At 42.1% G+C, this 23,749-nt stretch overlaps 1 protein-coding gene across 4 annotated transcripts in view; it reads left to right on the forward strand.

The window, feature by feature from the left end:
* LOC133951886 (muscleblind-like protein 1) overlaps positions 1-23,304 on the forward strand; it is a 63,578-nt gene extending 40,274 nt beyond the window's left edge. For 2 of the 4 annotated variants that reach the window (XM_062386123.1, XM_062386124.1), the window contains exons 3-10: positions 2,826-2,996; positions 6,756-6,950; positions 11,915-12,154; positions 15,177-15,327; positions 16,762-16,797; positions 17,465-17,556; positions 17,854-17,927; positions 19,506-23,304. In XM_062386123.1, coding sequence (XP_062242107.1) covers positions 2,826-2,996; positions 6,756-6,950; positions 11,915-12,154; positions 15,177-15,327; positions 16,762-16,797; positions 17,465-17,556; positions 17,854-17,910 — 942 coding nt within the window. In that variant the 3' untranslated portion in view covers positions 17,911-17,927; positions 19,506-23,304. Of the gene's footprint in view, positions 1-2,825; positions 2,997-6,755; positions 6,951-11,914; positions 12,155-14,340; positions 14,395-15,176; positions 15,328-16,761; positions 16,798-17,464; positions 17,557-17,853; positions 17,928-19,505 lie in introns of all 4 variants that reach the window. The other 2 variants (XM_062386126.1, XM_062386125.1) reach the window with 2 other exon arrangements.
* The last annotated feature ends 445 nt before the right edge of the window (positions 23,305-23,749 follow it).

The following is a 23,749-nucleotide window of genomic DNA, read 5'->3' on the forward strand; positions in this document are numbered from 1 at the left end:
ATATATTAATATTCAGACTTAAATTATTATTGTTGATATTATTATTAATTGTATAACTATTAGCCCACAGCTTGAGATAATTGAAAAAGGGTTTAAAATCTATTTAACAAAGACCACTGTAAATCCATGTAGAAAAGTGTTCATTTAGTTAACTTCTTAACTATAAATGCATTGTCAATTCACATTTACAGACACAGACACAGACACACACACACACACACACACACACACACACACACATACAAACGCACACAGCTGGAGTTGACATGACCAAGTCTATTCACCCGGAGGGAATGTGCCCTGAAAATCAAAAGGCATTAACCAATTAGAGCTGATCAATAGTCACAGCCACAGAGGAATGAGCCGGACCATTGCAGCATTGTTAATGTTTGCCTCTGGGCCAATCGGCAGACTGGGAATACCGTTCCTGTCGGCCCCCAGCCAATGACAATGCTGGCGGAACTCTTGACATTCGGCTGCTCTCCAATGCAAAGAAGCTCTCCTGCTGTCGCTAGGCAGAACAGGCTGCACTGGGACATAAAAGGGAGGGATGGAAGGATGGAGCGAGACTAGGGGAAGGCAGCAGGAGAGGGAGGAGAGGTGGGACGAACAAAGGGGGTTGTGAAAGCATGTGTCATAGTGGGCCGCAGAGGGCAGCAGGTCTCACTGAGATAAGCAGTAGCATGACAGCCAACCTTTAATTCCCTATGGGAGGTGGCACTGTGGAGATGTCGCAGTGTTGGCCCTTCCTGTCCCTCTGGAGGTAGATTTGTACAAAGCAGTAATGGGATGCATTTGATGGGGGGGGGGGGGATTGAGGCGAGACGAGAGGAAAGAACAAAACAGACAAAGGCGGAGCGAGAGAGTATTTCTTCTGTTTTCCTGGGCATTGACATGAACACGTTCACATGCACCGATCCACAGCAGCACCACTCCATCCACGCTGCTCTGTATTCATGATAAGCGGAGCAAATATCAGCATGGGGCTCGGGATGTATGTGGGATTGAGGTGAAAGGAAGGGAATGAGAAAGGGGGACTGAAAAAGAAATTGGAGGAGGAGATATCTGAGATATTACACCTATCTGGGGGAGTGTTCAGTGGAGCAGGCATTATGAGAGTGTAAATTACATTCCCTCCTTCTCCCCTTGGGCTGCCGGCTGCCGGATGAATATAATCAAGCACAGCGGCGAGCAGCCAGACACACAGCTCACTGTCTATAGACACGAGCCCAATATTAGATAGAGCGCTGCGACGGGTGTCTATGTTTATTGTCACACTGGTCCCCAATCGCGAATATCGATCCCCCATCAGTTCTCCAGCTGGTTCTCCTCTGAAATGATGTACAGTATCATATTGACAAATTACTAATTCGTCTCAATTGAGGGCGATCAATAGCGATTCACCGGGGCTTGTTAAACATCCGGCATCAAGTGAGACAGCTTTTGAGGTGGACGGACGGAGGTGAGGGAGGATCTTCGTTAACTGAAATTTCAGAAATCCTTTCCTCTTTTGAGTGAGAGTGCAGCAGCAGCAGCAGTTGAGGTAGTAGATGAAAAGCGGAGTGTTTCTCATCTCTCGCCTTTTTTCACCCTCCTCTTTAATTCTAATTTCCCCGTCTTTACTTTTACTTAACAATTGTTATACAAAGAGGAATGTTCTTGACCTCTCTGATCTCAAGCCTCTTTTACTCATGGTGTAATTTGTGCCAACAAAGCAAGGCCTTTTTTTTAAGTAATAACAGCGCCAGGTCACTGCAGAGTTGGAACAATACGGTGAAACAATTAAGGAATCCAACTGACAGTAACTACGAACTTCTTTGAATAAAATATGAATAATCGTAATCATTTTTTTAATCAAGAATATTAAAGAATCATCTTATTACAGATTATCCCTTTTTTTAGCTTGATTTTAAACTGAGGGAACGACCAAAATTAGTCAAACAAGGAGACATTCTGTACGTTGCTTTTGCAGTTTTTCCTTTTCATCGAGAGTGTTAAACAGTTTTTTTTGTGTGCATACAATTCACCATATTTGTATAACACAACACACACCGAGCAGCGAGTCCAACCAAAGCCTGGTAAAGCGAGAGCAGCGCTTGACATTTTCTGCCGCCACTGGAGACGGTTGACCAATCACAACAAAGTGGGCCGGCTGGCAAATCAGAGCAGACTGGGCTTTATTTGAAGGGGGGGTCATTTAAAGAGACGGGAGCTAAAACCAAGTGTTTCAGACAGAGGATGAAAACAGCATCTGCAGCATTGGACAGTGTGAGGAAAGTTATCTGTTTTCTGAACATGAGAGAATGTAAACTGTTTCAAGTTATAACCCAACCAAAATTATTAACCTGAATATGAGCAAGATATGTCTCCTTTAAAATAATCCTTATTTGCTGCCATATTGAGCACTGAAAAGTATAAGGATAAAGCAATCTACATATCATCATGGTGACAGTGCATCATTTTCTATCTTGCTCAGTTAGCAGAGGCAGATAGAAATATATATCCAAATAATTCTTGTTGCTCTTGAAACTAATTTGCCTCTTAATGGGAAAAAAAAGGGAAGGTAGCGAGCGTGCAGCTCAGGTCATGAAGGGGGTAGAAGAAAGTAGAACCGATCGTTCTTCTTTGTGACAAACCCAGTGGCAGGTCCAGATGCCAGGGATGTTAGGTCAGTGCCTGGGAAATGGGAGGGCAGCAACTTGAGTCAAGGCTCATTGCTTCTTTACATTAGGCGACAGTTAAACGCTATTCTAATTTCTGTCCATATCTCTTTCTCCCTCTCATTCTTCCTCCTTTCTCTGTTGTCTGCTGTGTCACTACAACAGGGCCGCTGTTCCAGGGAGAACTGCAAGTACCTCCATCCTCCTCCTCACCTAAAGACCCAGCTGGAGATCAATGGAAGGAACAACCTCATCCAGCAGAAGAACATGGCGATGCTGGCCCAGCAGATGCACCTCGCGAACGCAATGATGCCCGGCACACAGCTACAGCCAGTGGTGAGGGGACACAGATGCGTACAAACCAAACTGGAGTTCATGAAAAACCAACTACACATGTACTTTTGTATACTCACTGTATACACACAAATATAACACTTATTTTCCAAAATGCCAAAATGTATACACATACATACTCTATAAATGTACAGGACCTGTTCTTCATATGTGGACGACTCATTTGTAGCTTGATATGTATTTTGTGCTTCTCTAAAGATGACTCAGAGTTCATATCCATCTCTGGATGCCTCCTTTTATAACCTAAGTGCATACTAATGTTTATTATTCATTATGGTTATAATTGTCCAACCACTTGCCTTCCGGACTTGCATTCCCAGATATCAGTGATTACTTGGTGATGTCATGTTAAACCACCTAATGATGAGAGCGGTCATCCAAATCAGCACTCACCCAATCACAGGATATGTGATATCATATGGTTATGACTCACTGACTATTTTCTCCATGTCAAATTTATCCAAGATGATGACGTCCTGTGTCTGTAGGAACCGGTTTTATGGATGAGCATCAACAGGATGTTTATACTTGACCTGAAATCAGTAGTTTCTTCAACAAAACCTTTCCTGTCAGTGGATTGAGTTTGTACTACAACTACAAACAAGGAGTGAACAGCCCCTGATGCTTTACCTCACATAATACATGATCTTTCACCAGTAGCTCTGGTCTCCAAACTGAGAAAAGATACACTGAGTCCGAGTGATCCCTCCCTCTCACAGAATCACACATCAACCTGGACGAGGTGAAATGCACAAGTGGACGTCACAGTTCTAAATTATAGAGAGCTGCATCAGAAACTGCTGTGATGTGTTCTCCAAGGATCTTCAAGGGGAGATCCAGCTCTATGAGACCTGTCTCTAAGGCCCAGACTTCTTTATGCAGTGGACCATGTGTCTCAGACTATTCAAAAGAGCAAAAGAGAAGATTTTTTGACATACATGTATGTACAAAGTTAGCTGATGGCTTACTGCACTTATCTGGGGAGTTGGGCTGTGTGGCGATGCCCATAGAGAGGAACAGAGGAAACCAAGAAAGTGTTTAAATAAGCAATAGATCTCGCTGGGAGTGCCAAGCCCTCCCTTTCTGTTTATGTTGTTGGAAGAGAGAAACTAAGGAGAAGAGGATATAGGGAAGACAGGCTGACAGAGAAGGACAAAGCAGAAGAGGAAAGGGAGGACTGGGTGAAACAGGAAGAGATAAATGGACAGAGTAGAGACAGGTGGGTAAAGTGAAAAAGATAGCGCGACAGCAGTGAGGAGGGATGGCTGAAAACCTGCACTACAAAGAAAAGTCAAGAAAAGCCGGGCCATGTTGTGTGCAGAGGGAACAAAGGGGTAAGACCTGGGACCAGGCTTCCCAGGAATCAGGCTTTCTTCCTTTATCCTCCCCCTGTGTCCGCAGCTTAGTTCCCTGCCCTCAGCTTCAGCGTCTTTAACACATTTTTATCTGCTGCTCTCACACCTTTTCTTTTTTTTTGGCTTCCCATCCTTCCTCCAAGTGCGTAGGAGAGTGCTTTCATTTCATGCATTGGAACCGTGCAGAGGGTGAAGTAATTAGGATCTATTACAGCTGGCTGTGAGTGATGGCTCTCATGATGCTTTTTATTACAGTGTCAACGTCAGCGGACAGCCCATATTACAATTATATCTATCTACAGTGCTGTGTCCTCACTCTCTCACTCGCTCACTCTCTCACTCACACTTAAACAGGGAACTAAGTCAAATCAAACCAACCAAGCCACAAGGGAGGTCCATTCTGGCAGCGTCATACTTTAGCTGACCCGCCTCAACTTCATAACATGGTACAAAAATGATGCCAGAATATCCTAAAATACAGGTTTCGCCAAGATATTTTGACACCTGACCCGCATTGGTACCCGATGGGCTGGGAGGATGTTCAGGATCAGGTCAGGTTCGGTCACATTGCCTGGGTTATCTACTTTGTACGCTGCACTCACCTATAATCAGGAAAAAACATTGGACTCGGGTTTGGTCACAGAAAACAGAATGACTGTTGAGTTCAGGTCGGACTGGTTGGGGTTAGACAGAAAATTGCAGCTGCATTCTAGTGACGCCATCCTGCGCAACAACCACAGTGGTGTGGAGCCAAATTATCAGTCTCGGCTGTACACAGTTAGTCAGTCTCAGCTGTCAAACACGGCATCTCAGCCCATTTTTATATCATGAAATAACTAATAATGACCAAAGTGCAAAATACTTAAAATTGACAGAAACGTTCGATGACAAAGTATATTTAACTTGTGCTTTAAGATGTTTTGGCATCACCTTTGGGGGAGCAGTCATGTCGTTCGTTTTTATACACCGTCTGGGAACAATTGTAGTGTTGAAATGTGGTTGCATCACAAAAACAAAGTCCAGAGTGTGTTCAGTATGGTTGATGTCTCAGTCCAATAACATGGAACAAATCTGAGATTCAGGTTTCTTCTTTGTGCCATTTTGCTTTAGATCTATTTATTTCTTACAAAGCCAGTGACTGGAAGAAGGAACATTATCTTTTAATCTGTTTTCTGAAAATGTTGATTTTTATTGAGGTCTATTGGCAGTGCAGATTGATAGAATATCCAATATGGATTCAGAGAAAGTAAAAATCTTTGTTGCTAAGAGGCTGTCGGGAAAGATTTTCACAAACATAATATCACCGCTGTGATACAAATTGCTGACAGGAGCCATGCGGCGAGACGTTTTCCTCTTCCTACTGTGTAAATATGCTCGGTTTGACGTAATTGTTTTAAATCAGTCGGGATCGTGATGAATCTGCATTGTGATATCATTATTGGAAACGATTCAAAGTGTTGTGATGAGACAGGGAAGGTTCTTCAGCAAGGTCACAAACTTTTTTATGCAGGATGAGATCACTGCAATGTTAAAACCCTCGTGACTGCGAGCACTTTGAATGACATCACACCAGAACTGAGAGCCTTGAGCGACCCACATGTACAGAGGAACCGGAGAGGACGTAATTCTTCAGACATTACAGAAGGCAGAAGAATTAGAAAGTCCACAACAGTACTCTTGGTTGCCTCACTCATCCCGGAGCAGCGGTGAGGTTTTGGGCGGAATGCAGATGTCCAGCTCCGGCTGCTGTTGTTCTGTTACTCACCGTGTCGGGTTGGCAGGGGCTCAAGAGACATCCTCAGGCGGGGACTAGGCTCAGGAACGTGCAGGGGAAACTCACAGGGTGCTACGTCATCGAGCACAGTCTTTCCTCTGGGAGATTGTCAGGGGAAGCTGTCGGCAGGGCTTCTACTCTTTCAAACTGCAGCACACAACACATACGTTGCTGTACAGTGCAGCACCTCTCCTCCCGCACAGCCTGCGCACTCAGCGGGAGGTCCCTCCTCCTTGTTACTCTTTAATGATCACTGGTGTATGAAGTGTGTGAAGTAGGAAACAACATTCATAGAGCCGAGGCCTATACTCTTTGAGTTTGAGCAAATGAAAGAAAAGCAGCCATCAAACGAGAAAGATAATCTTCAGATGTACCCTCAATAATTGACTGCTTTGGCTTTATTCTTTCTGTCCACATTCACACATCCTATACTTTCCTTTGCTTTTGATAATGGCATACATGTCTCACTACTACCGTCACATGGTTTCCAAGGATGTCATTTTACCTATTAGGATATGTAGTAAACTATTCACCTCTTTATAAATAGACTTTGTTGGATGATTTTGCTCAATTATGCTCTGACTGACTCTCTCATTTTCCATTTGCCTGCAGCCCATGTTTTCAGTCACACCCGGCCTTTCAACCAACGCCAATGCGGCGTTTAACCCCTACCTGGGCCCTGTGTCGCCCGGCCTGATACCCGCCGACATCATGCCCAGTGGTCCCGTACTGGTCACCAGCAACCACAGCGTCCCTGTTGCTGCTGCCGCCGCCGCACAGAAGCTCATGAGAACAGACAGACTGGAGGTGAGAGACGCAAGCATTTTACACTCTCAGTCTCAAGCGGGATAAAATACGACCACATTCACACACACGCACACCACTGATCACACGGACGAGGGGATTTCCATAATTATTTCGTCACTTTCATATCTTTCACAGATAAAAGACGGACTAACAAAACTCCAGTAAACACTGCACCCTCTGAGGATCGTTTTCCCATCTATGCAAACAGATTGGGCTCTGAGATGTGGGCTGAGCCTATTTGAATATTTAAGGCAGGGGTTGGAAAGTCTTCAACAGCTTCTGTTTGTAGACTTTAATTACGTGTCTGGTAAAGAGTCTGTTACAGTAGCTACGGTATTATCCATTACCATAATACAGTCATTACCCAGACTTGAGCAAAGAGAAAAAGGCATTAATGAGAGTATCTCTTCAAACACAACTGTGTCGATGTTGCATCCCGTCAACATGCAGGAGAAAAACATTGTCTCGCACAAGCTCATTTTATGCCGAACCAGTGTTTCATTTTCAGAAAAATCTTTAATTCCTCTGTAAAACCAGTCAGTCATGGAACCGAAGTGTTGTGCTGTGTTCTGATAATCATTAATTGGACCGTAAGTCAATCCCATCCCTGATTTAGCCCCGGCCAGGAAACACTCGTAGCGGAGTAATGGGGAAATCGTTGGAGGCAGCAGGAGGTGTGCAGGTACAATAGGAGGTTACATTTAGGATGTAGCGTCGGTAAGCAAGGAGGTGAGGCAGAGGAAGTCTCTTGGCTCGATTAACGATTGGACAACATGCAGAGCGAGGGGATGGGTGACAGGAAAAAAAGAGATGGAGGAGGCGATAGGAAATCAATTGGTCGACCTACAAAGACAACAAAGAGGTGACTGGCTTTGATAGATGAGTCCTAACTGGTGAGAAGTTGTAGAAATTTGGAATGGAGAAGATGATGTTGAATGTACAACTTCAGCCAATAGGGGTCCCTCAATCAAACAACAACAAAATACCTAGTTTGATGACGTCCTGAAGCAGCTTGAGATCCTGGGAGTTGTTGTCTGCCGAAGATAATCTACCGGATTGGGCCAGGGTGGTTTAATATATACAAGTTTTGTCCATGCTACACAGTAACTGGCAATGAATAATCTGGATCCATAACGACTGAGTAATACAAACAGTCTGATGAAAAAACTGCTCTCTGGCTCGATGTGTGTTTTTCCTCCATCATACTTTGTTTGCCTCAGAAGTTAGAAGAGAGACGGGGAAATCAAAAGCAGCCAAAATGAAACATCCTTTTTCCTTGAATGAAATTGAGGATTTCTCTGGGCATTTAGGATAATGTAAGTACACAAGTCAATAAAATATATAACGGAGATGTACTCATTTTAGACATTTTATTTATTTTTGTTCCATAATGTGTATTTACTAGAAAAAGAACATGCAGGTCTTGTTGCAGACTGAGGACTGAGAGGATTTTCTCACAAATAATTGATGGAATTCTGTATCTAACTTCACACTGCTAGAGGAGCCTCTCTCTCCTCTGTGGTCTTAATCCATCTGGACCTTTCTGCTGCATTTGAAACGATGAACCACTAGATCCTTATTTTATCCCTTCAGAATCTGAGTGTGTCTCAGGCTCTGAACTGTCCCTGCTCACATCCTTCCTCAACCCTGACCATACCTACCGGGATCTGTGTCAGAACCATGTCCTTTCACTACTGGGGTCCCTCAAGTTTCCGTCCTGGGTCCCCTCTTTTTTCCCTAAACCTACTCTCTCAGGTCTGCTATTCACTCTCATGGCTTTTCCTACCACAGCTACGCAGATGACACATAACTATATTTCTCTCTTTTGCCCAGTCTGAAACACAGGTAGCAGCACGCATCGCTGCTTGTCTGACTGACATCTCTATGTGGATGTCCGCACACCACTTAAAATCAACTTTTACAAGACCAAGCTACTTTTCATTCCAGGGAAGGGCTCTTCCACCCTTGACCTTAGTATCGCCATCGACAACTCTGTGGTAGCCCCCACCCAGACCGCAAGAAACCTGGGTATGACAATCAACGACCAACTCTCCATTACCGCCAACATTCCTCCAACAACCCAATTGGCGCAGGTTCTGGTCCCAGCTCTTGTCATCTCAAGCCTAGACTACTGCAAGTACTCCTGGCTGGTCAGCCTGCTAGTGCTATCCGACCACTGCAGCTCATCCAGAATGCAGCAGCTTGAAGGTTCTTCAACCTACCTAAGTTCTCTCCCACTACACACCACTCGTCCGCTTCCTTCACTGGTTACCAGTGGCTGCCCCCATTCGCTTCAAGACACTGTTACTTGCGGACCGTGCTGCCAACAGATCAGGTCCAGTCTACATCCATAACATGGTTAAACCTTACACCCCAGCCCGTCCACTCCGCTCTACATTGGCCAATCGTCTTGCTGCCACCTCACTGAGAGGGACAACTAGCCACTCAACAAAATCACAACTGTTTGCTGTCTTGGCTCCATAATGGTGGAACGAGCTCTGCATTGACAGTAGGACAGCAGAAAGTCGACACATCTCCCGTCTCAGGATGAAAACACATCTATTCTGACTAAAGCTGTAACCTCTACCTAAGAAGATGGTCTGAGTCAAGTAGCACTTATATGCTGCTATATGTCGCACACGAAGTTTGGCTTTTTTGAAGCTAATGTACTGACATGATTTTTGCTGTTCTGGGTCCTTCCCCCACTGGTTGAATGCACTTATTGTAAGTTGCTTTGGATAAAAGCATCAGCTAAATAAAATGTAATGTAATGTTATCAAAGTCTTGTAAACACACAAAACAGATTTGAAATATTTAGTAACCAAAAATAAATCATTGGTAGTTGAGTCAAAATCTGCTCTTTTTTTCAACCCAGTGGTCAACTCTGTCTTGTTGTGCCCAGCTTGTGTGTTCTAGCGAGGCTTTCTTTTGGAAGACTAAGTTTTAGCCTAATTTGTCAAGAACTAGTTCTGCTAAAAATATCCCGGAGAAAAGGGCCAGCCATATTTCAGTGCCTCGTGTGTAGTTCAAAATAAACATAGCTGAGATTCTGTGGACTGACACACATACCAGCCAGTGGATGTGTTTCAGACCCACTGTTTCAATGAGGCGGAGAGAAATTCCTATTTTAGAAGAGAATCCTCCAGACTGTTTTGCTGAGAAATATTTTTCCAGTCTCCCCGTCTCGGAACGGCACTGCAGCATTTTTTTGCTTTTTTGAAATCATATGTCGCTTACCTGCAACATTGGCGATGTAAATGGCCCCGAGAGACAGTAACCATGGGGACGGAAATATGATTAACAGGCCCTTTATTTGTTTGTCCAACTGAGCACTTTCAGAGGGTTAGCTCTCTCTAATGCACGATTAGCCACTAGAGCACACCTTGTTCACAGAACATCAGATTGCCTCCATTTGGTTTTCTCTTTATTTGTTCGCCATCTCTCTCACTGTTTTTATTCACCCACCACTCTTACGTTTTTTACTTCTCTCCCTTGTTTCCTCCCTCCCTCCCCTGCCTCTCCAAACCTCTGCCTGACAACAAGGCAGTCTGATTTGTTTTTTAATAAGACGAGGAGCAGCAGTGGTGATGGGAGCAGTAGTGGGGAATAACGTGTGCATGTGTGTGTGTAAGTGTATATTTGTATGTGAATGTCTGTGTGACGTACGAGGAGGGAAGAGATGACAGACAGAGAGAGAGAATACCATCCCATCGCTCACACAGACCAGTGATTGTGGATGATGAGCTGTCATGACAGGAGACGGAGCAGGGGTGGTTTGTAGATAACTGCACCGGTGGCCTTTTGTCTGGCGGTCAGTCCGACACAAATCAAATCCTTTATGCATGCAGACAGCGAGACTGGTAAACAGACATTTGGTAAATGGCTTGCTCCGTCACAATAACTGATGGATCGATACAGAGCGCCATGAAATTCCATTTCATTTGGTGCAGGACAGGACAGATATCAAGCTTATGAGCAGCTCTTCAGAGCAACAAAAAGGTAATTCTGGGGGAAAAAAATTGTGCCTTGTAATTTACAAGTGCACCCACCTTGTGTGTGTGTATGTGTGTGTGTGTGTGTGTGTGTGTGTGAGAGAGAGAGAGAGTAATTCAGAGTGGGCTAGTGATTACGTCAGCTGCAGCCTCCCTTGATGGTAACCAGCCTCTTATTTCCCATGAGCCTCATTGAGCCACTACATTCAGGCTGAGGCAATCACTTTCCTAACTGCTCATGCCAGTGCTGCCCCCTTCTGTCTTTTATCGGAAAAAGAACACGGCAACACAGCTCATTTGAATAATGGATAAAGTTTCTGTGATTGATGTGTCTGCGAACGCTGGTTACATTCTGTTCTGCTTATCAATCAACAGTAATGGCCAGACCTGTCATTAAGATTGGTTAGTTCTGTCTGGTAAAGCGATTGTCAAGAAATAATTGGACGGATTGATTACTTCATCAAATGTGCAGTAAAGTGAACAGTAACTCCACAATGTGTGTGTGCGCTTCTGATGTGTGCATTAGATAGTGTGTGTGTGTGTGTGTTTGTGTTTATGGTCAAATTCTCAATATCATGCAAACAGTAGTGGCGGCACAGTGCATGGTGCAGTATCATCCCACAGCAAAAATTACAATGGCTCGAAACCAGGTTCAGCCAGTTGCTTTCTGTGGAGTTTGCATATTCTCCCTGTGTCTCTGTGACTTTTCTGCATTTCCCACAGATAGATGACATGCACATTGACTCAAATTTGTCTGTGTAGGTGTGAACAAGCGTGTGAATGCCTGTATGTCTACTGTCAGCCCTGTGATATGCTGGCAACCTGTCCAGGGTGAACCCTCTCGCCCAAAGTCAGCTGGGGTTGGCTCCAGGCTCCCCACAACACTCAAAGGACAATGGTACAGATGATAGAAATCCAAATGGATGGATGAACAAAATAATGTGTGTGAATTGTGTGTGAATTGTGTTTCAGGTGTGTCGGGAATACCAGCGGGGGAACTGTACACGCGGGGAGAACGACTGCCGCTTCGCCCACCCGTCAGACAGCACTATGATCGACACCAACGACAACACAGTCACTGTGTGCATGGACTACATAAAGGGCCGCTGCACGAGGGAGAAGTGCAAGTACTTCCACCCTCCAGCTCACCTGCAGGCCAAGATTAAAGCCGCCCAGCACCAAGTCAACCAGGCTGCGGCCGCTGCAGCCATGGTACGTATCTGTCCACAGACTACACAATTAGGCAGGACTCACACAAAGGAACACCTGAAGCATCGTTGCATCCTCAGCCCTGTGCAGCTACAGGAATTAATTTCAGAACCATATATTCTATGTAAAGATGGACGTCTCATCTCTAGTTCCTTCCACAATCCAGAAACGAAGCCAAAATGTCCTGGATGAGAATATTACAATCTTGAGCATTTTGAGCTAGAGCCTGCGTAGTAGAGATCGGGGGGGGGGGGGGGGGGGGGCAACCGGGATAGCAAGGTCCTGTCGATACGCTCCCTTGATCAATCTCAGCCGTCAAACATGACATTTCACCTCCTTTTTATAGCATCAAAAACTGTATTTAAACCAAAGTCATCATAAACTTGAGCACCTGAACGAACATCAGTGTGAAAAGAAGTGCCTTTATGTAATTTGACTTTTTTGTGTGGCACACAGAGACAGGACTTATGACCTATACTGCAGTCAGCCACCAGGGGGCGACCGAGACGCTTTGGCTTCTTGACATGTCGTCCATCTTCATATGCAGTGTTTGCTCAATACAAATCAAATAAAACTAAAAGTCAGAGGAAGAACCAGTGTTGATTTTATGTGCTGACCTAAAATAAATCATAAAGCCCCTCTAATGTCAGCTCGATAAACATGGCCTGGGTATTGCCTCTCTGAGTTGGAGCACGTGTAAACATCAAGCAGAGTTTCAGTCAACATCTTCTACCATGTGCTCCGAGCGCACATTCCAGTCTGCGCTGTTTCTGCTCTCTGCAGCTCCGACTCGACACGCACTGAGAGTGGATGTGTGCTTTATCAGCAGCAGGCTGGAGCGATCATGCCAGTGTGTGACTGAGCCTCCTGCTCGCCGCCTCCTGCTACTCCTTGTTTTGCTGCTTTGTTAGTTGTACATTTTCGCTGTCAGTTCACAGCCAGTAGCTGTGTTCAATTATTAACTACCATTCATTCTGATCTTGTTTCTGCTATGCACTGAATATGTTCTATCAAAGGACACAACAAGGTTTTGCACTGTAGAGGATATTATGCAGCAGGTAAAAAGAGGGTGTGCTTGATTTCAGTTAACCTTTTACTCTTAAATTATTCCAGAAGGTAAAATTACTCATACTCTAACCTTTTAGACTTAATTAACTTGAATGGCATTTTGAATGACAATTAGTGGTGGAAATATATGGATTAAATTCTAAATATCTTCAATAGCTGTTTTAAAGCACTATAAATAAATAATAGAACACTTTTTCCCCCCAGCGTATTTAAAAGGACATATTAAATAGATTTGATTCGAATCAAAGCTAACAGGATCTTACATACCACACCAATTACCTCTTTTAACCTCAACCCTAATTATACCACTGAGTATTATCATATAATTCTGTTCAAGTGCACAAACACCGGATGTGAAAGACAATATAAATATAAATATAGCAAACATAATAACATATATATAACATATTTACAGCAAAAAGTAAAGTTGGATAATGGAGACAACAAGAAAGTTACTTGCATTCAGTCCCCTTATGAAACCACATTTGTTTGGATCTGCACCAAATACTAATAATATATATAATAATAATATAATAATATAAAATGTTTATTAATGCAAAAAAAAATCTTACTAACAATGTTAGAACATAGAGAAAAATGATTGCATTCTGACCCATACCATACAATACAATGACATTGATGACATAAAGCAGTGCGGAGGCAAACTTTTCCTTAATAATAGTCGGCAGTGGTAAGTATATAAGAAAGTACTACTAAGTACAACCAGTATCCGAGGCAGGGACCAGGTTTTTATATTTTTTATTCATAGTCAATTAACTTCATTCATAATTCAAGAAATCAGGTTAATCCTCCTTTCTGGACAGAAACACTCCTGTACACAAAGTTACAGTTTACCTCTGACAGTAAATGATGTGAAGGGCCACAATTCTTCTCAGTAACACTACAGCCATTAATGTGCATGCCCTAAGTCTTGTTATTGTTGTATATTGCATTCCAATGATTTGTTTTTTTATTTGTTTGTTTGTTTTTTTGTTTGTTTTTTTCACCGACCCCCACTGCACTGCTGCCCCCATGATGCACCTCCGCTTGCTGGTTTATGTTATTGCGCTTGAACCCCATTGGCCCCATTGCCATCATGTGCTCGCTGCCTGCTAATTAAGAATGAGTCGGCTGTCAAATCACTGAAGCGACCCCTCGACGCAACTTTTGACCTGGTACTATGACTATTACTATTCACCTTTTAGCTTGGCATGTAGCTGTGGTTGAGTACATAGACTTGAGTACTTTTAATACACTAGATATTTAAAGATCTGAACTGAGAAAAACATTCAGGGGTGATGAACTGATCGCACGTTGTAGCAGTAACTAAATTGATCAATTTTTATTAGAAAAAATTTAAAATGACTTCAAGACTTTGTATTCCACAGTCAATGGTCAATTGATCACCCTTTAGATGAATCTCCTAATCAATTTCTAGTAGCATGGAAATGTAATATTTTAACAAGGTGATTTAGTGTTTGCATGATGTTGTCAATTCTCATTTGCATGTACAACTGTGTAGGAGGTGTCGCGACAGTCTTAACTTGGCTTATAGTGTTAGTTCTCATGGAGTTGGCAGTGCAGCTTCCTCTAACTACATCATTCCCGTTGTTGGTCCAACAATCAATACAATCATTCTTATTATAGCTGTTTTATCTTTACAGGAAGATCAAGTTCAAAGTAATTACAGTTTGTGCTGTACTATATATCAAATCACATGAGGATTGTTTCCTTGTTGTCGTCACTAGAAAGATCACTGCTAGCACCACCGTGTGTTGCTCTGACAGAGGTAGTGTAGTCCACTGCTTGCCTGCCGGTGTGTGTGTGATCGCGGTCTGGAAACTTTATCTTCTAATGAAATTTCTTCTTCTTGTCTCTGTCCTGGATGTCACCGCTACCATCTGTTTGATTTCCGTCACTTTCCCATCCCTTTGTTTTGGTGTTATCCCCTCATCAGGGGCTCCCTCCCGTTTTGCCTCCTTTACCAAAGAGACCTGCACTTGAAAAATCCAACGGTGCCACCACGATGTTCAATGCTGGCGTATTCCAGTACCAACAGGCCCTGGCCAACATGCAGTTTCAGCAGCAGGCTGCCTTCATACCATCAGGTGAGACTCTTCTCTATAACCCTGTGTTCGTTGCAGTGATTTCACCACGACTGTCAAATCAAATCACATGAAGTTTCTCGTTATGTTTTGGCATCAATTGCGAATGACTGAATGGTTGTTCGATTTCATTGTTGGTGGAAAAATGGAAAAATTTACATTTTGTACTTTGTATGTGTGTTCTGCATGGGTGTGTGGGTTTTTTGTTTTTTAGGATACTGTAACTCCTACTTTCTGCATTTATCGGTTTTAGTAGGACTTTGTTTCATAATACTAACAGTGGATTACCTAGCAGTATAAGTAAATGGCAAAATCTAACATTTTTAAGTAGAATAAACAGCCTCCTTAAATTCAATCAAACCCAAAATTACACACTCATACAGTGTAGATTTAGAATCCGTCACTATTTTTTTTTTTCTCGTGAAAACCCATGAATTATTCTTTCATAAATTGGTGAAAATGTCAATAAATTGCCTGTGTCCACTAAGTTCCGTGGCAATTTGTTGATTTGTTTTTGCATAATCCCCTTGAAACAGACTTCTTACAAAAACAATTATATTAATGTATATATCTACAACTATATATCATATATCAACTATTATTATTATTGTTGTTATTATTATTAAACCATTTTACAGCTTATTATTTAAAGGCAGAATAACAAGGTGGACGCAATAATCAGCCAACATTTGAATTAACCCCTTTTCTCTTGACCTAATTTTGACGGACGACACGTTTTAGAAAGATATATTTCGTTGAGGGAACCAAACTTGAACTGTTTCTGAAAATTGAAGGAACGTGCCCCCCCTCATCCCCAGTGGAAAACCATGTCCTAAATATACATTTACTCGTGCCTCAATTGAACCACTCTCCTCTGGCCACCGCATAGTCGTCTCACACTGCGTCCCATATTCTCATCCGACAGCCTAAGAATAGCCTGCCATCGATTCCCGTCTGTGAGCGATACAGTTTCTCAGATCCTCACGTCAGGTCAGTGCGACACACTCCAGAGGACTGTGAAAGCAGGTCACTCAAAACTAGCCCCCCCGCAAACAGCTGCCGTGCTGCTTACGGCAAAATGGGATCGTGTTTTATTTCCCCCCCTTTTAACGGAGCAGTTAAACAGTGAACTGGGGTTGGACAGGCAGACGGCCATTACTCTCCTGACTTCTCATGCATACTCTTCCTTTGTCATGCAGAATGTGTGTGCGTGTGTGTGTGTGTGTGTGTGTGTGTGTGCGTGCGTCCTGTGTAATTATCAGTAATCAATATTGTTACATAATCACTTTGAACTGTTGTATCAGGGTAAAAACAGTGAACGTATTCAGAGCACAGTGTGAATCCAATACTGTTTGACTATAACACTTGTAATGGTTTTTTCTTGATTTCTCACCCCCCCCCTTCACTCCACTCCCTGTTGCAATGGATGATGGGCAGGCTCGATATTTTGCATGACACCTGCAACAAGTATTGGTAGGTGCCAGCTTTCCTTACCCATCATTCTTTGAGCCCAGTTTGTCCTCTCACATGTCATTCAACTCACCACACGATGTGAGCACATTCTCCATTTTGTCAGATTTTAAACTTAGACAGCTGTAATTTCACTCTGGAGTTGTTAACGTGTTTCATCTCTGTGGATATGGAATGAACTTGTCTTTGCTCTGCCACAGTGTGTCTGTCACCAAACACTAGTTGCAGTTCAAAATCCCCAAACACCCCCGCTTCATCCCCAGCTCTTTTATTTCTACACCACCTCCTCACACTGTCTGGTTATATGTGCTATATAAACATGAGGAATCATTACTGCTGGAGGTAGAAGTCATTGTTTTAATTTCGTTTCTTGGGAGGTAAACAACCAGTTAACTTGCATTGAATTGTTCGAAAATACTGTTTGCATTTTGGTGCTTCAATTTTTCCAGTTACCTTCTACTATAAAATATTTCCCAGAAGTTTCTTCCTCCACCTGCATCTTTCTTAACTCAAATCTTTGGTTTTGACTTTTTTGTTGAGCAGGTTTTCTCATGTTTATTAGCATTCTATAGACAGACTTGTAAATTCAGTGTTTATATAAAATAATGGAAGTTTAAAAAAGATTTGAATCTCCTCTGGTTCAACTGCCCGTGTGATCTTTCCCTCCAAGTACCCATGATGCACGGTGCTACTCAAGCCACTGTGTCTGGAGCCAACACATCTGCCACAAGTGTTCCCTTTGCGACCGCAACAGCCAATCAGGTTCGCTCCGCCGCTGCCTTCTCTCACTTCTGACTTTCCAGTGTCTGTTTACTATTATATATTCACATGATTTCAAAGTGCCTCTTGATGAAAAATGCATGAATGCACATGTCCCATCACTGATCTTTAGAGGCTATTCAGAGCATTCGTTTATTTGGATAATTACTATGCTTATTTTATCATCAATTTGGGTTGAAGTGGTGTTTGTCCTCATTTCAACTAATCTGTCCGTCTCCCTCCCTCTCTCCTTCTCTCCCTCTCTCCCTCTCTCCCCCTCTTTTCCTTCCTCTCAATCAGATTCCAATAATATCTGCCGAGCATCTGACTAGTCACAAGTATGTGACCCAGATGTAGGAGACTCAATCAGAACAGTATGTATTACATCACTCGCCACATCTCACACATACCACATCTGGACCAAAGAATTCTGTTACTTTCCCCCCGAAACAGTTTGAAACTGTGACGTAAATGGGTTGCAACATAATAACATTTATTGTAGCAATTTTTGTAAAATCCTCGCTGCTATCCTGCTTGTTCAAGAGATGCAGAAACTGAAGGAATAGTTTGACAGTTTGGGAAATATGAGTTTCTCTATGTAGGTTAAAAAAAAAGCTACAGCAAATAGCTGGTTAGCAATCTAAAAGAAAAGCTAAATGTCATGTTATATGTTTCTGTTTCATCCATAAAAGACTATAAAAACAACTTGATTGGGACCGGAGACTGCAAAACTCTGCCAAGGCCCAACAGTCCCCTGATGAGACCACATTAAATTTACTAGATCCAGATGTGAATTTGGATCTGCACCTCGTTTCACACACTCATAGACATTTTCCTCATCAAGATACTTTAATTATTCTGGCAAAATGTTGAAAAATGCTATCTGGCAATGTTTTAACATTGTGATAAACAAAGTTATAAGGATTTGTCCCCTGATCTGGATCCGCACCACAATGTAATGACTCATACTGCATCCTCCCATAAAGTTTAATAGTAATTTCATGACTCATTGTAACGTAATTGTACTAACTAACAACAATCAAGTATAGATGAAAACACAACATACACTGCAAAGGTGGTATGACATAACCTCACAGCAACTGCAAGAAATCAGTAATAGCAAATGTGCATATTTCTCAAAATGCAAAACGATTTCCTTTGAGCAAGTTTCATTTGTTTCCTGTTTGCTGAGTGTCTCTTGGCCACTCTGGATGTTTTGTGGTTGTGTGCACAACTCGCTGCTTCCTTACCCAGAAGAGGTTCAGTTTCATGTTCATGTTTGAAAAATGGCAAAAATAAATAGTAAGTTTAAAAAACGCTCAGGTTAGTAAATTAGATTCAATTGATTTATATGAAAATTATGTGAATTGATAAACAAACTGAATGTTACGTCATTATCAAACATTAACATCAACTCAGCTCAGTATTCTACAAATCTACAGTGGGAGCTTTGGATTTAATTCAATCTACACAAGATTTTTGTGGCCTCGGTGCAACCACCAATCACTCACACTGCTCATAACTGAATGAAAACACACACAAAACACACACACACACACACACGTTGGAGGGGGATGCAGATGTCTGTGGTGCTTCTGGTTTCACCTCTGCAGCTGCAGTCACATCAGTTAGGAAAAGATTGTGGTCATTGATGTGACTGCAGCAGCAGAGTTCAAACCACATGTGTTTGACTTGCCTCACCCATCATGGTAATTTGACAAAACCATGACATTCTTCTAACATTAATCATATCATAGCAAGTAATGTATTTTGTCAGTACAGATCAAAAAATACGTCATAATTTGGGCTTTTTGCAGATTGTCCAGGATTCATGTTTTTGTCTGCCTCTTGTTGAAACTTTCAGTCAGATTTCAAGACAATTACAAACTCTTTGTTTCACACCGTCCTTGTGATTCACTTGTAATTCCTGCGTCTTGCGAACGTCTCCCCAGATGGAACGGGAGCGTGCTGGCGTGGATTCCGAGATGAGCAGTCACCCTTCATGCCTGCAACATCAAGCGAAGTGGAACCAGAGCCCCGGACTGGTTTGGGATAAATCTGCATGTTAACATAGGAGGCACAGTTTTGTCAGGATCGTTTTTTCTTGTGTATTTCAGGCACACTATTACACGACAACAACAGAAAAGAACATAATTTGCATTACAGACTGCCTTTCGCTCTGTCGAGGCCACTTACCTTTATTCACCGGACACACTTTGAATGTGGAGATGAGGTAAACGCGCGGAGCAGTCGAGAGGAAAAAAAACAATCGACTGTTGTATCGGTACGTCCATTGACCAAGAATCATGACTTATGGTGTTTGTTTAGTTCATCGATTGTTGGTCTCCGACTCAAACGTGTTCATTTGTTTACACAGAGGTGCACCTTGTATTTCAGTTCAAAGAAAACTAACGATGTTACTGAATCACATATGCATGCACGCTGATTTTTTCATTAACGATTTTGTTCCGTTATAAAACCAATGATAAGGGAAATTACATGAGTGCACTCAGAGGCGAAATAGCAACTGAATGTGTGTGAGGTGTCCTTCAAACCTTTGTAGCCTACCTTTCTGTCTTTTAAGCACATGTCTTTAAACGCTGTGAAGTGCCACACATCCCCTAAAACACGCTAAATGGTATTCAGGCAGTGTTGCATATGTATCAAACTCAACAATTCCCTTTAAATCCTTTTCTCTCACGGGGCGAGATGTAGCGTCCGGCGCCGTGACCTGTGTGTACCTGGGATTCCAAACAGACCCAGTTCTGATTAGATCCCCCCAGATTGTCTGCTTTACTCAAATCTACGGACTGAATAGTTTTTTTTTTTGATTTTCAATTCTTCGCCGTTTAGGTCAGCTGTGTTCGTTGAGTCTATTGAGTTGTATGAGAGGTCTCGTCCTGAGGGAGACCAAAGACTCGAATAGCGTTGAAACAACATGGCGATCAGTCGGTATCCAAACTGCTGTGAGAGATACACAACTCTAATCTACGGTGCAACTGGCGATGGAATTGGGATTTGCATGACCGGATTTGTGTTCATTTGTATGGTCATGCATTTTAAAGGCAGGATGTAAAGGTAGAGGTTAGTGTGTGGTGTGATTGAGTGTGTTTGTGTGTCTGTGTGTGTGTGTGTGTGTGTGTGTGTGTGTGTGTGTGTGTGTGTGTGCGAGCGTGTGTGTATATAGTCTGACATATTTATGAATATTTGTTACCTGAGAGCTGTTTTCAGATAGTCAGCCAAAGTTTTTTGTGTCACTGTTGTTAGATGTTGTGGGTAGAGTTTAGAGGGGCTGACTTTTTAAAAAAAAACACACAGGGGACTGATAAGCAAGTCCGCAGGAGGGTCTGATGTTTAGAGTAGATCTCTAGAGGAGTTTTCTTTCTGTTGTCGTTGTGTTCTGGGTGTTCTTCAGGCATATTTAATCGGTGGATAGTACAGGGAAAGTGGCAAGAATATAAACGATTGTATTACTCATCCAAAGCCTTAGAATGTACCATCGGGTCAGCACAATGCAACATGCCATTTTGACTCATCCAGTTGCCTAATCCACGCCATACCAACACACACACACACACAGAGCACTATGTAATTGTCACTTTTTTTTGTTAGTGTTTTCTTAACCTTACTGGAGGTTTTTCTCCTTTAGACGAGGAGTGTTTCATTTTATTTTGTTTTGGGATGACATGTCGATTTCAGTTTTAATTTTCAGTTTGGCTTATAATATTTATCTTTCTTATAATGAAAATAAGGTTTTAAAACAAAAAAGAGTGTGTTTTTGTGTGTTCCCTCATGCACAGTTTCCTGAAATTCCATGTAATGTTAATTTGAGTATGATTATGATTGTAAACTCAATATTTTCTACGTTATGCATATTGTTGAACTGTATGCACATTGTTCATTTCTCTAGTCTTTTTTTTGTCCTCTTTGAACAAAGATGTTTTATATGAGTATCTAACGGTGATGAAATAATAGAACAGAGAGGCAGAGTTGTCACTGTGGCAACCGTCGCCGATAACCGAGTAATATTTTAATGATTGTAAGGTTTGTAAGTAGTCAAATAATAAGATAAAAAAAACAAAAGGCTATTATAAAAAATCTAGTTCTTAGATGTTTAGAGTAAAGATGTTATTTTCTACTGTATCCATTTCAAATAGTAAACTATTGTTTGAATATTTTTACTCTCCCTGGAAATTGGGCCATGTTGGAAAACAAGCTGCATATTTGATCACTTTTTCAGGGGCGTCGTTGCCGGCGGGATCAGGTGAAGCGAGTACGAGCGCTCGTCTCCTCCTCAGCCAACTGCAAACAACGAGGGCGGGGTCGGGGGAAACTCGAGGCGATAAAGGCGATAACAAAAGGTTGACTTTTTTGCACTTCTGTACATAGTCAAAAAAGAGAGAATCATGTATATTGAGATCTTATTTTGAATAAAAAAAAAAGAAGACGTCTATAACGACAAGGAATTTTGCTAGGATAACGACAAAAAAAATATATCTTACGAAAGGCTGAACAAAATTGCTTGCATCAAAAAGGGCAGCGAGTTCTCACGCTCCGAAACCCGTTTCAGAAAAAAAAGGCCAAGTGTTGCTCTTCTTTTTTGTCAGCAGCTTGTAGTTTGCCAGGTAACCTTCCGGAGGAGGCGTCCACTGCCCTCCAGCCAAGGGCCTGACTGGGTTTGTCTGGTCCCCGAACCTGCCTGTGTGGACAGGTCTGTGTGTCATGGCCACGCCCTCCCAGGCCCAACCAATCACAACATGTCCTGTCTCTTTACTTTACTCAGAGAGGAATGCATGTTCAAGGAAAAACTACATATACCGTTTTAGAAGTAAAAAAAACAACAACTCATGACACAGTAATATTGAATAAGAAAGATGTATTTACAGTATACAATATTCTATCAATGTAATGGAATAAAATATATATTAAAAAAAGTACAAAAATAGAATAGTGGTTTATTTAGAGAAAAGAAGAAAAAAAAAGATTCCTGAGAATATACTCGCTCAAGTTTCACCACTTGGAGAGTTCAAACACATGCAACACAAACACCATGGTTCTAAGTATGTTCTTTCTGTTCATGTGAGCTGTGCTTCTGGTAGATGAAACTGACCAAACAGGAACGTGGTTCAACATCAGGCAGAATTTAATAAAAGAGCGTATTTTCAGACGGGAGATACTCCGTAGCGGTTTGGTCATAAAGTCGTCGGTTAGAAACGCTGTCCTGATCATCTCTCGTCCTCTCTCATCTTCTACAAGCACGCATGCTTACGTTTACGATATAGTGTTAAACTGAACCTTTTTGAGTTTTTTTCTCTGTTTGTTGTTTGTTTTCTCTGCTTGTAGTGCCGATATGGTGTATTCTGTCCTCTGCCGCGGTTTGTTTCTGCTTGTTTTTACTGTCCCAGGCCCCGTGAAAGGATGTGTCGGGCCCGCGGTGCCGCTCGCCCGCTGCAGAAAGAGAGAGAGAAACCCACTGATTGTCACAGTCTAAAGCCATAAAAATACAATCTCATCAGACTGAACCGTGTGTGAGGAGAGCAGATGTTTGACAGAGGTGGAGAGCGGCACCTGCTGAGGTTTTATCAACTATGTTTAAGAACTGAAGGCATCAGAACCTGCCGTGTGCCAACTTTGATAAGATAAGAGAAGAAGAAGGTTCCCGGCACATGTTTTCACGAGGCCTGTATTGCTATATTGATTCTTGCTGTTATGAATAAAAAAATGAAATAAAAAACTACAAATTAACTGAAATGAAGTTTGGTTATTTAATCTATTGAAATGATCTGTAGCTAAAGGTCAGTTTGTGTAATTAAAGGAATAGTTTGACATTTTGGGCAAATACACTAAATGTTTCACTAGTAGTGAAATGAGAAGCTCGGTGTAACTCTGTGTTATTACATATTATTAGGTGTTGCAATAAGTTATTGATAAAAAGTGCATGTCATTTTTTTGTAACGCTTAGTTTGACTTTGCTATTATTATCATTATTATTATGACATACACTCAATGCATGCGGTGGAGGAAGTATTCTAATATTTTAATCAAATAAATAGACAGACAAATAACTTGAAGTAAGTACTTGCACTTTATATATCATACATTGGTGGTGTGTCCCCCTCTTGATTACTTTAAAATATTATATAAAGATAATGAAAACGTGTAAGGCTGTGCGTTGTAGTGGAGTAGAAAGTACATC

This window comes from Platichthys flesus, chromosome 4 (assembly GCF_949316205.1).
Source record: "Platichthys flesus chromosome 4, fPlaFle2.1, whole genome shotgun sequence".
Classification (NCBI taxonomy): domain Eukaryota; kingdom Metazoa; phylum Chordata; class Actinopteri; order Pleuronectiformes; family Pleuronectidae; genus Platichthys; species Platichthys flesus.